This window comes from Zeus faber (genome assembly GCF_960531495.2).
Source record: "Zeus faber genome assembly, chromosome: 22".
Taxonomy (NCBI): domain Eukaryota; kingdom Metazoa; phylum Chordata; class Actinopteri; order Zeiformes; family Zeidae; genus Zeus; species Zeus faber.
The window spans coordinates 13,067,419-13,080,067 of NC_137209.1; the positions used below are offsets into that span (position 1 = coordinate 13,067,419).

Here is a 12,649-nt window from a genome sequence, read left to right on the forward strand (position 1 = left end):
ATGCGGCGTGTCCCCGACAGAGGACACAACCAGCAAGACATGAAGACGAGAGGAGAGGAAACTATCTTTTAAAACTTTTCTCTGAAAAAGGCCTCCCTCCGCTACCCGATTTTCCCGGGGATGGATGAGGTGTGACCTTTCCACCCGGAGTCGTCGCGTCGACATTTTTTGGGATCGAACCGCCGCGCTCGGAATAGAACTTCTATCGACCGTCCGGGTCTGAAGGCGTGCAACCGGTCCCCAGCGCTTTAAGCCTTCACAACGCAGAAACCCATCCCTATTGGAGAATGACAGGGCTTCTACGCGGCCTTTCCCTTTGTCTACTGGTCCACCACATTTCTGGTAAGTACACTTTTTTTATACCGTACAAGTCTATGTGTTGCTTCAGAGTTGTGTGTGTGTGTGTGTGTTTTTTTTTTTTTCATTGCCATTGCCTTGAGACAATATCATTCATTCGCTGTCGGCGTTCGCCGATCGGAAATCGCCCCGAAAAGGCCGGCCCGGGGCGTCGTCAACCGACGGCGACCTGGGTGCAAACTGTTTATTGACGGGTCCGTCCCGCGCGGAAGCCTACCCGCAGCTTTTGGAGGCCCGGAAACGTCGGCAGTCTCGTCTCGGCTGCGACGGAGTTAGGGAAGAGCGAGGAGAAAAACACCTGATGTGGCGGCCTGATATTTCAGGAAAAACAGGTCGCTGTTCATCACCTCTCCCCCGTGTGTGTGTGTGTGTGTGTGTGTGTGCGCGTGTGTGTGTGTGTGTGCGCGCGCGTGCGATTGAGAGAGACTATGCGGGCCCTCCTTGAGTGACTGAGCGGGTGATGGGAAGGGAGTAGAGTTTCAGACAGGCTGTGTGTCCCATATGTGTTAGTGTCTAAGAAGTTTCTATGCAACTCATATTTCCCACCTGTCCAGCGCACCGGCACGCACCTACCTTTGGAAGGGAGCCCCGGATCCGTGTTTCCCCACCGTTTCTTCCGCCGCGGCGCACACCAATGATTGTTTGTTCTTTTCCACAATGAAATAATCCCACGGCACACGACTCCTGCTACCCACTAAAAACGTCACAAAAATGCACAACTGTGCCCATGGTTTTTTATTATTATGAGGGGGCCGGTCCGCAGGGCTCGATCCCCGTCGTTATTGCGCGGCTGAGGACTCGTTAGAGCCGGGACGTTTCAGACGTCGGGAGTTTGATCAATACTCATCTACAGTTGAGGCAGAAATGAGTGAAAAACCGTCGTAGTTTCATTGGCTTCATGGGCGGACCGCTTTGTGGCATCACCGTCTGAAGTGATCGAAAGTCCAGGCTTCGTCTCTCGGAGGTCATTCCCCTCCAGCCACTTGCGAGTGCGACACCTAGACAGATAGCTATTATTTATTATTATTATTATTATTATTATTATTATTATTATTATTATTATTTTATATAATAATAATAAGAATAATTTAAAAAATAAAAAAAATAAAATAATAATAATAATAATAATAATAATAATAATATTATGGCCTACTAATAGTTTTCACTTTCAGCCCGAAATTTGAGCTTGTTTTGGTGAAAACAGCTGCTGTTCCGACCGTAACTGATGAATCAGATCGCCCTCGCAATTTTGATCTTGCAACGCAGAAGCCAATTTTACATTATACCTCGTTTTTGTTTTTTTAAAGCGGAATTTCAACATTTTCACTGCCCGGCTCGAACAACACCCGTCAACACTGTCCACGGGTCGATTCACGTCGGGGTCGGGTCACCCAGGCCACGTGAGGAACTTTGTCCGAGTGGCACCGAAAAGAAGCGCCGTGTTTCTTGTTCACGGGCGCAGGGCACCGCCTCGTGGGCGGCAATTCCAGTAATGCGGCGCAGCTCAGATTCCACGGTAGGGCTTAGAGCTCTCAGCGTGACACCCTCGAAGCGCAGCCCAGCCAAAGCACACGCAAACACTGCTTAGGCGGAAGAAAGAAAACAACAAAAAAAAAACCCCAAACAAAACAAAAAAAAAAGGTAGGTGTGAGGGTGAGGCGTACACTCATGCGGTGTGATGGGAAACGTATGAATCACGCTCTGCGGGACCCGGGGACATAATTGAACATATTTGACTGATTACCCCACGACTATGGAAGGTTGCGAAAGGAGGCCGCTGATTTTGGAGAACGCCGTTAAGAGGGTTAAAGCATCTTTGACACACAGTAGTACAGTGGTGCCACCTTTTTTTTTTTTTTTTGCATTTCATTGAGTACAAATATTTATACTTCACTCTGGATCACGGTATATGCCAGCCGCCATTCGGCCTCACAAGCCGTTTTGTACTTTGAATTTCCCTTTGGGGATTAATAAGGTTTTATCTTATCTTGTCTTGTCAATTCGACTATATTTTAGGGATGACTATTGGTGCCTGCGTAAGATATACACACAAGGAATACAAGAATTAGGGATGTGGTTATTATGACTCTGCAGATAGAGGCGTTGATTAGACATATGAAATCCCAGAAAACGGCATCGCTTTACTGCCATGCAGCCTCAGAGACGACATTCAACTACATCACGTTATTACACGTATGTGAAATGAAAATACCAAAACGGATGGAAACCGAAAGCCAAGATCCCAGGCCACAACTCGCCTCACACCATGATGGCGGTGTGTTATCGGCCATGTTTGATGACGAGAGCGGCAAATCCGGCAGCAAGCGAAGGGTGGTCGATTGTACTGACATTTAAGGTCTAACCCTAACTTCTGTTTGGAAAATGAAAGCCACAGAGAGATATACATTCGTCATTTTTTTCTTCATGTTGTCTCACGAGCCTAAAAATTGTGCTCGGGGGCCAGTCAACGTGTCGGATTACGTATGACTGCACGTCTGCGCCGAGCGGGCGGGTGAATTTGATCCATCGAACATACAGAGGCATCAGCGTCAACAATGCATAGGGCGGTGAGTGTGTGTGTGTGTGTGTGTGCGTGCGTGTGTGTGTGTGTGCGTGCGTGCGGCAGCCTACGTCTCCCGGGCGTCGCGGGGGCCGTCTCGGCTGCCTCCTCCCGTCCAGACGCCGTGGAGCTGCCCTCTACAAACAAGCCGCACGAGGCTTTTTTTTCCTGAGCAACTCGTTCCGCCGCATATCTTCCGCGCGCCGCGCTCGCGTTCGTCTTTGGGCCCCGACGGGAGGGGGACGTGGACAGACGCCTGCTCTCCCGCTTCTCGCTCCCTGTCGCTCTCTTTTGTGTACGAAATTCCATCCCCTATCCATCCCAGACATCCGCGTGTGACAATGCCCTCTTAATAATCAGATGTAAACATCCCCCTTTTTTTTTTTTTTTTTTTGAAACGGAAGGCACTAAAATCCCAATTCCCCCCGATTATAAATTCATTACTGGCTTCACGGTAACTTATCTAATCCTCCCAAAATATCCCCCGTTTTGTGCGTAGTACAATCGAATTAATCCATACCACGGTTTTTTTTTTTTTCGCACCTTATTTTGGAACGTCGACGATGACATATCCTCTTATATTTCTTGCTAATGATGTTATTTTCCTTTTGTCATGCTGGTTAATTCTGGCTTTTTTTTTCCTTGACTCGTTTTAAACTGACGTCTTGCTTTACCCCGGTTGTTTGTTTACTGTATGTAAAGTATGTGGTCGCTTGAGGTATTTTTTTAAGGTTATTCATGTTTCTACTTGCTCTGGCATCGCATTTAGATCAAAGTATCATGTATCAGGTATTTCATAAGATGTGGGTTTGAGATGGAGTCTGAGTAGCAGTTATTATTATTATTTTATTCTTATTTTTTTTTTAATATATATATTTTTTTTATCAATTTGACGTGTAATAATGCCAGAAATCCATTCATTCCTAATGGAACCACATTCCCTGTGGAGGTTTGCTGTCTGTGGCGGAGTGATACCACATACCTGGTTTAAGGCTCAATTGTCCTGCCCCGACCCCTGACCCCTTCTTCTCCTCCACCTCCCCCTCTTCCCAGTCACGGTGGTGCGAGGAGAGTTTTTGGAGCCCCCTCCCAACCACTCCGTGCGCTCCCTGGCGGAGAGGGAGACCACCCTGCCGTGCCGCTACCAGGCGGAGCCGGGCGAGAGCGCGCTGGTCGTGCAGGTCACCTGGTACAAGAAGAAACCCGATGGCAGCCAGGAGCAGATCATCGCCGCGCACCACAGCGACGGCCAGACAGGTGGGGTTTGGGGGGGCGGCCCACTGCTTCCGCCCATAACTCGATCCCGCCTATCCCTCTTCCACATCGCTGTGGAGGGATTTTAACCCGTTCCTCCTTGCAGACCTTCTTGATTTCAGTTGAGCATGGTCTAAGATTACAACCATTCAGTGTGACAAATATGCAATAATGGAGGTAATCAGTAAACTGAAAACAACTCAATAATGACTATGGCAAGAGGACAATAATAAATTCAAGTTGTGCTTTTCAATTTCCGAAGCTTTTTCCTGAGCAGACTTCCCAAACGGTACTATATCCGATAAAAGATGGTCGCGCGAAATGTGGCGCTGAACTTCACAGAATGGAACGGTTCTCCCTGTCTCTCCTCACACCGCCTTTCTTCCCTGACCCCTTCCCCCCCGTTCTCCACAGCGTTTGGGATGTGGTCGGGCAGGGTGCGCTTCCGGGGCAGCGAGCCCACCCTGGACTCCTCTCTGGTCATCATGAGCACGGAGCTGAACGACGAGGGGAAGTACACCTGCCACATCAGCACCTTCCCCAAGGGGAACTTTGACCTGGAGCTGGAGCTCACTGTCTGGAGTAAGCCCCCCCCCCCCCCCCCCCTTTCCTCTGCTCTGACAAAAGAAATCAGAAGTAATGAAATGGTTATTAATGCCTTCTTTCATAGTAAGTCAACTTGTCTCATACATATTATTAAAATCGCAAAGAATTGCATTGGCTTGACTGATCAAAGCGCCTCTGCCTTGCTGCATTACAGCCGATTGAAATGGCAACGCCGTGTGTGTGACCCAGGGGTCTCGTTTCCTAGGATAAATCCAAAATAGGTAGCATTTTTAGGTAAAATGGCCCCCTACTGTAGGCCTGCCCCATTTCGGGAGGAAGCATAAGACCAAGGAGACGTTGGGTCGTTCCTCGGTCAGTCTAACAAATCCCTTAGCTTCAAATGGTTGTCCGCAGCTGGTACAGTAGTTGTAGATCTCAAGACAACAAGCCTGACTGACGTTAACACGGCGGTAACATGGCAACGGCACTAAGTCGAATGTCCGGGCTAGTCGTTCGGACAACTTACTCGACAAAATGCGCACCGTAAAATGTACTTTCCTTAATACCAGCAAGACAGACCTCCAGCCACACTGTAGCTCTCCTTGTCCTTTCCCCCCACTCCACACGCAGCCCTGCCCATCTCCTCCCTGGAACCAGTGGTGCTGGTGGAGGGTCAGTCGTATCGGCTGGCCGCATCCTGCCGCTCGGTGGCCCGCCCTCCAGCCCGCCTCTCGTGGGACACGGAGCTCAGCGGCCAGTCCACCAACCGCACCGGAGACGGCGGGACCGTCTCCACCTTCTACTCCCTGCACCCTCTGAGGAGCATGAACGGGAAGAAGCTGGACTGTTTGGTTTGGCACCCGGCGCTGGAGCAGCCCCACAGGCACAGGAACAGCCTGGTGGTGCACTGTGAGTAGATGCTACAGCACTCGTGCATCTCACCTACTGACTTTGAAGCTTGAATTGAGGGGGATTTCCTCACAATAGCAAATAGCAACCTGTTCTTCAACGACAAACCTACGCCAATCTCCTCCTGACACCAGCAGAACCTCTCTCCTTGTCTCTCTCGCCCATCAAATACCGGTTTTCCAATATGAACCGGGACCCCCCCAAGGGCTCAGGTGTTTGAAAATCTGCGAGCAGTGAGAGAGGGAGGACCGGAGTCTTGGAAGGAGCTAAGAGAAGGCTAAGAGATTGAGGGAATGTCAACACACCTTAAGATGACAGTTCCAGTTGGCAGTAGCGCAGTATGTTTTCATACTATTTTTGGTTAACATTGTTCATCAACTACAGCGACGGTCCTTGTTGGAGAGGCTCCCTGGCTAATTGCAACTTCACAATACAACCTGGGGCAGGACTCAACTTGTCTTCATTGCCCGTCACTGTTTTTAAGTCCCAAATTTCTCGAGTGTGACTAATCTTTCCCATAATTTTTTTCCCATTCATTATTATTTTGGAGCCAGCGCTACAAATTGTATGCATTACAATTTGCATTAAGGCAACAGATTGAAGCAAAATGTCATTGTGGTCAAGTGCGGGTATTGACTAATCTTTTATCAATTTTAAGCAACTGCAAATAAGAAATATAGCAAAATAACCAGTTTTTTCCATTTTACAAGTCCCAAGTCATCTTTTTTGGAGACAATTTGCTTTTGAGGTGAGGGTGAGGTAGTGGTGCAGTGCAGGTCCTGGGTTCACCTGCCACCCGCGGCACTGTTGGCACTCTGCTCCGGTGGGTAATCTATTGGGCCTTTCTGTGTGGAGCATGTTCTCCCCGTGCTCACATGGGGTTTCCTCCACATAACATTGGTTAAGACCCCCACCAAAAACCTGCACAAGATTGTTTGAAACTGGTACCTGGGAACGTCGCTGTATGCTGCCCACCGGAGGAAGGACAAGCCGGGAAGGGTTAAACGCAGAGAACAAGTTTAAACCGGGCGACCACTTGAAGCGTGTGTGTGTGTGTGTGTGTTGGTCGCCATCGCCGCATTGGGGTGTGTGCTGTGTGACCAATAAAGAATCTTAGGCTAGCCTTGGGGTTCCATTTGCATCTCAGCGCACACGTTGGGCACACCAAGGAGAGCCAAACTGTTAACCCTTTCGTCCCCCCCCCCCCCAGTCCCACCAAATGCCGAGGTGTCCGGCTACAGCCAGAACTGGTATGTGGGCCTGGAAACGGCGGCCCTGCGGTGCACGAGCGGAGGCAACCCGGAACCGCAGAGCTTCACATGGACAAGGTGGGAAACTGCCTGGAGATCTGAGTGACTAACTGTCTGATACCACTGGCGAAGCACTTCTCTGTGTCTGGTCTGTGCCTCTCCTGCCCGGAACGTCAAGGCAACCTCAATATTAATCATACCAGTTATGTTGGAGGCTGAACTGTTGAACGGGAAGGAGTGGTTGGCCATGCATAAGGGTTAATTGGGAATTACAGTAGGGACCTTGGTAGTGAATGAGTAAATCAATAGCTTGTGACCAGGGGCGGTGCTTTCCAAGTTATAAAGTAGCCTCATCCACAACCAATGCCTTAGAACCAGCAGCTTTTTCGGCCGAAACGGACAGGTTGGCCTATCACACGTCATCATCACATCACATCACCACATTTACCGCCGAGGGGTAGCGGTCTGGGAAATTGAGTCATTCGACTCAGGTTCCCGTGGCTTCTCTCTCTCTCTCTCGCTCTCTCTGCCTCCTTGAGTCACCCGGTGACGACCGAAAAACATTTCGTTCGGCGGATTAACGCGTTTCTCGGGGCGTGGCTCCAAGCAAGGGGGTGTGGGGGGGGGTGGGGGGGGGGGGGCGGCAAGGTGAACGTCTTGGAAAAGGATTCTGGGGGAAAAAAAAAAAGGAAATGTGCTCCCAACTCGTTACGCCGAAAGACAGTTTGTCCCCAGGCGGAAATTCCTTAAAGCCATGCAGGCTATGGGCGCCATTAAAAAAGGGGTGAGTCTGAGCAGCAACCGGGGAGAATTTTTGAGGCGCCTACCACCCTTCCGTCTCGTTATTGCCGGATGAGGAGTTACATGATATTTGCCACCAGATCTCGAGGCGTTAGTCACAGGAACACACCTTGAGCAAGAAGGGAGTGTTTGTGAGTAAAGGCTTAGACTCGCGGCACGCACGCAACACTCTCACAAGGACTTGTCTACGCACACAGGCGGTGGATCTGTTGTCCACCTAGATGACAGATCCGCAAGTCAGATATCTGGCTACAATCGACTTCCCCTTGCATTGGACATCGCCTTACGACCCGTGAGCACGCACGCGAGCACACACACGCTCGCAGACACACTTGCACAACGGCCGCGTCGGTGGGAAAACCTGTTCGCTCCGCCGAGATGCAAAGTGTCTGGTGAAGTAATGGCTCGGTGGCACAGTGTCGTGTTGCAGCATGTGCGCCGAGCAGACGGTTTCACACGAGGGGGGGAAGAGAGAGAGAGACAGAGACAGAGACAGAGAGAGAGAGAGAGAGAGGGAGAGGGAGGAAAACAGGCCCCAAAAGGCGAGAGTGGAACTTGTAGGAACCAGTCGGAAATTAACAATAAACCTTAAGATTAGCGGTGCTGCGGGAGGGGAAAGGAGATGGAAGGTGTAGAGTTGTGATGGCATCTGATGCTAACCCTCAAACATGCATCACCCCTCCTTCCAAGTGCTTCGCTGGAATCAAGCGCCGTGCCATGTAGTCGTCGGAGCGTATTGTGTTTGTGCATGTGTGGGCGTGTGCGCGTTCAACTCCAACGGTGGAACAAGCTCCGTTAGCGGCCTCCGAGTAAATGCGGCTTTGCGGGACAAAATACCTTCAAGAGGTGAGAAGTTCACCTCTTGACCTATCGCCGACACAAGTATGCACGTGCATAAATGCTGAACTGTGTCCCGCTTAAAAAAAAATCAACAGGAGCGTGGCGGCCACGTTGGCTCATGTGTTTGTGCTCATCACAGAAAGGGTGGCGTCCTGCCGGAAGGTGTCATCCCGCACCCGAATGGAACACTCGAGTTTGGGCGGCCCCTGAGCTTGGCGGACGCCGGTGTTTACCAGTGTGTGGCGAAGAACGACGCCGGAATGGGGAAGGCGGAGATGGAGATCAAGGTGACGGGTAGGTGACGCCCTCCGTCAGTGGGGTTTTTCGGGGGGGGCAATGCACTCCGCCGCGGTCGTCCCCTCACTTCCTCGTCCCCGCAGCTGAGGAGCCCCAGGCGTCGTTCGACAGCATGCTGCTGCTGATCGTGGGCGCGGTGGCGGGCGGCCTGCTCCTCCTCATGGTCGTCGTCATCGTCAGCGTCACCTGCCACCACAGGCGCAAGAACCGCGCACTGGAGCACGAGCTGACCGTGAAAAAGTAAGCTTGCGGTTCCCCTGAAGTGTTGGCCATGCGCCGGTTGCTTCCAGTCGCTAACGTTCGTTCCTCTGTCTCCATTTCCGGCAGTGATGAAATCAGCACCCTGGTACGACAGGCCTCCATCAGGAGGGTGAACACGTCCGATAGGAGCTTCGATATCCGGGGCGCGGTAGCGTTATTATTTCTACCTCATCAGCATTAAATGCAGTATCAAGGACTGTCTATTGTGGCTTTGCATTTGGTGTATGACCCCAGCTAATAATCCCTTGTGACATAGTAAGGCCTTTTGCCTTGGGCCTTGGTCCAGAGAAGGGTCCATGATTGACTGTACCCCCCAATCCCAAGGTTCTTCCTGGTCAATGCATAATTTGTGACGGATGCACAGCTGGGATCGTAGAAGCAGTCTCCACCTGAAATTGAATTAACACGGACTAGTTGAATGACTTAGAGTTATGAGTTTATTTGGCCAAGCGCATTTTCATATTGGAGGAATTTGTGATGGAGTGGATTGGTGCGTTTCTCCACTGGCAATTAGCATAAAAAAAAAAGAGAAGAAAAAAATTCTCATTTTAAAAACCTCATTTAATTTAATCGAATTTAATTTATATTAATATAAAATTATAAAAATAATGGCTATACGAGTTAAATTACAATTAAAATATCCAAATAAACACAAATAACCAAATGGTTTGGATTGGACAGGTTCCATTGTTGCTTTGTTGAATACAAGGGTGGAAGCCATTTTTGTCCCAGGCCCCATCGTACCCAGCGGCTGGCCTAGCCAGGGCCGGCGCGTAGCACAAACACTTTATGGGGTTTATGCTGTTTTTATTTTAAATCATGTGTTTATCTTCCTCAGTTTCCCCAATGGAAAAAAAAAATGCACCGCGCAATCCGCCGCTTAGGGCCCCATTAAAGCAGGGGCCGGGCCCTGGGCCAAGCCTTAGCTCAGCATTGGGTATAAGCACAGAGTCTCACACACACAAACCTGGGTGGCGGGCATCAGTCCCCACGCTTTTCGTTGATGGACGATTAAGATCTTGAAGCCGACTCACTGAGTCTCTCCGTCAGTCCTTCGGCTCATCTCCCCATTCTTCCTTATTTCAATCTTGTTCCAGACGGAGGAAAACATCCCCCTGAGGGTGGAGGCGATGATGCGGACCAGCCTATCTTCCCTTGGGGTCAGTCTACAAATTTGTCTATCTCTGCGTTTACGGGGATGGGGGCCAGGGACTGGGCACGTTACTGTCCAGATGCCAGGAGACACAACAAAACAAAACAAAGATCCACGGACGCAAATGGTTTGACCTTATCCTGTGTCCCGTCCCGACAGGAGCAGACTCGCTGCCGGGACAGCCGCTCCACCCTGTCGGCCGGGCGTGGGGTGGGCGGCGGCGGGGGCGGGGGCATGGGGCTGGATTACCTGGGCCGCCCGGCGCTGCACAACACCTCGCGGAGGAGCAGGGACAGGGCCGTGGACAGGGACGAGGAGGCCCGTTTGCGGGTGGAGACGTATGTGAGAAACAGCACGATGTCGCTGGTAGGTGTCGGTGCCAAGTTGAGAAGTTTTGTCATTTGACAGGTGGATCCAGCGTAACCGAACTCTCTCCATTTCTCTCTCTCTCTCTCTCTCTCTCTCTGTCGCTCTCTCTCTCTCTCTCTCTCCACAGCAGGAAACCCGATTGCACCCGCCTCTCATGCCCTCTCCCTTCCCGGTGATACACTCCCCTGAGCTCCTGAAGCCCGCCAACGGCAGCGCCATCGTCCCGCTGGAGTTGGGAGGGTTGCAGGAGAGCATCGGCGGCGGCCGGAACCAGCAGCACTCGCCCATGAGCTGCACCTACCCTCCGCTGACGGACGACGAGGACGAAGAGGACGAGGGCCTGGGGGGGCTGAGGACGCCCCAGGGGCGGCCCGACGACCCCGACAGCGAGACCAACAGCTCCCAGGTGTCCGACGCGCAGCACCCCAACAACTACCAGCCGCCCAACGGCTCCCTGAGATCCAAGCTCCGGCCGGGCCCAATCGCCGCCGGCCCCCACGCCTCCTTCATCCACAAGGCCCAGATAGTTTAGCGAGGGAAGGCGGAATAAACGGGCGTCAGGGAAAGGAAGCGGCCGGCTCTTGTCTTTGAGATACGGGTGTTTCGGTTTCCAGCCCAGTGCCTAACCAACCTGGTTACCCAACAAGCGTATCGCGTTCGGCTCGGCGGTGGAACTATGCGGCACCGGGGGTTTTTGGGAGTGCGCGTGAACCGTGGAGCTACATCTTCCGCGTGCTGGGGGAACAATGGATTCAGTGTAGTTCGAACGTCTGACTCGTGCGAGCGGACCTCAGTTTCCACGCTAGAAACGCCGAAAGTCAAAGCCAGCGCCCGGAATGAAACGTAGGCCAACATACATACTGTATGACAGATACAAAATGAAAATATGAATGCCATTTAACTGGGTACTGTTATTTTTAATACATTGGAAAACAGTGAGTTTACGAACCGTGTTTTAAGTGGCGTGTGTCTGGCTCCCCGATCCGGACTGTGCCGTACTGGGAAACTCTGCTGCTTCAACGGCGCCGTGACATGGACGTATCTGGTTTTGCCTTCAAAGGATCCTTGTCCAAACCGGAGTACGACCGGGCAACGAGTGTCCCAAGGAATTCCACGATGGACGCTGAACGACCTTCGGTGGCAACGCTGCGGCGTGGATATGACACGGACTAAGCGTCTGTCAGTGTTGAAATATACTGGGAAATACTTCTTATAACAGCCCTGACGCAGGGGAATCCCAGGTGCCAAAGAGAAAATATATATATATCGAAAAGACTTTGCCTGCGAGGCAAATATGAAGTATTATTGTTTTACACACACACACATACACACGAACACGCACAGTGAAATGCATCAAGTGTTACGTGCCTGATCTTTGTAGATGATCTCTTTCCTTGACGACTTTTGTATTTTTGTATTTCGATTCTTACCGTCGGGGGCAAAAGGACGCTCGTACGGCTCATCAACACGTTGTACGCGCGGAAACCAAAAAAAAACAAACCAAAAACAAAAAAAAAAAAAACCCCAAGGCCGAGGGGCGTTCCGCTGAACGGGGGGCGTCACGGCGCCGCCTGGCGGGCGCGGTGAGACGGTGCACGGGAGCGGATTTTCGGTTCGCCGCGGTCGAAAGTTCAGCTTTTAATAACGGGAATGTGTCTGGGTGTCTGAATGTATCTCGCATGGTTGCAATAAACTTGGACGTCTCTTTCCTTGATCACAGCTGGCTGCTCTCTGTTTTTGTGGATCGCCGTGGGATTGGATAGTGTGCGTGATTTACGCTGGTACACTCAACCGTGCATTCTCATTCACACGCCACGCGATTTTGTTCTGAATAGGAATGCTTCCACCTTTCTGGTACAAACATGACGGACGTATTATTTTATTCAAACTACGTAATGAAATGGATAAATAGCGCAGGAGGGGCTTGAGTGCCTTTTCAAATTGGGATTTTGAGGGAAGCAAGATTGCGATGAAGTTGTCGATTCAAACAGACAGATTCTCCAGTGTTGTAAAATGATATTTAGTGATTACAATAGTTGACAAGGAAATCGG

General features: G+C 50.9%; 1 protein-coding gene across 1 annotated transcript; it reads left to right on the forward strand.

Annotated features, from left to right (window-relative positions):
• On the forward strand, positions 1 to 12,316 carry nectin4a (nectin cell adhesion molecule 4a). Its single transcript, XM_080022932.1, has 11 exons — positions 1 to 342; positions 3,971 to 4,174; positions 4,586 to 4,753; positions 5,348 to 5,626; positions 6,837 to 6,954; positions 8,657 to 8,811; positions 8,898 to 9,054; positions 9,142 to 9,223; positions 10,173 to 10,235; positions 10,388 to 10,594; positions 10,725 to 12,316. The coding sequence occupies exons 1-11, from the start codon at positions 288 to 290 to the stop codon at positions 11,127 to 11,129; spliced, it is 1,893 nt and encodes a 630-aa protein (XP_079879058.1). The 5' UTR covers positions 1 to 287; the 3' UTR covers positions 11,130 to 12,316.
• Positions 12,317 to 12,649: the final 333 nt, after the last annotated feature.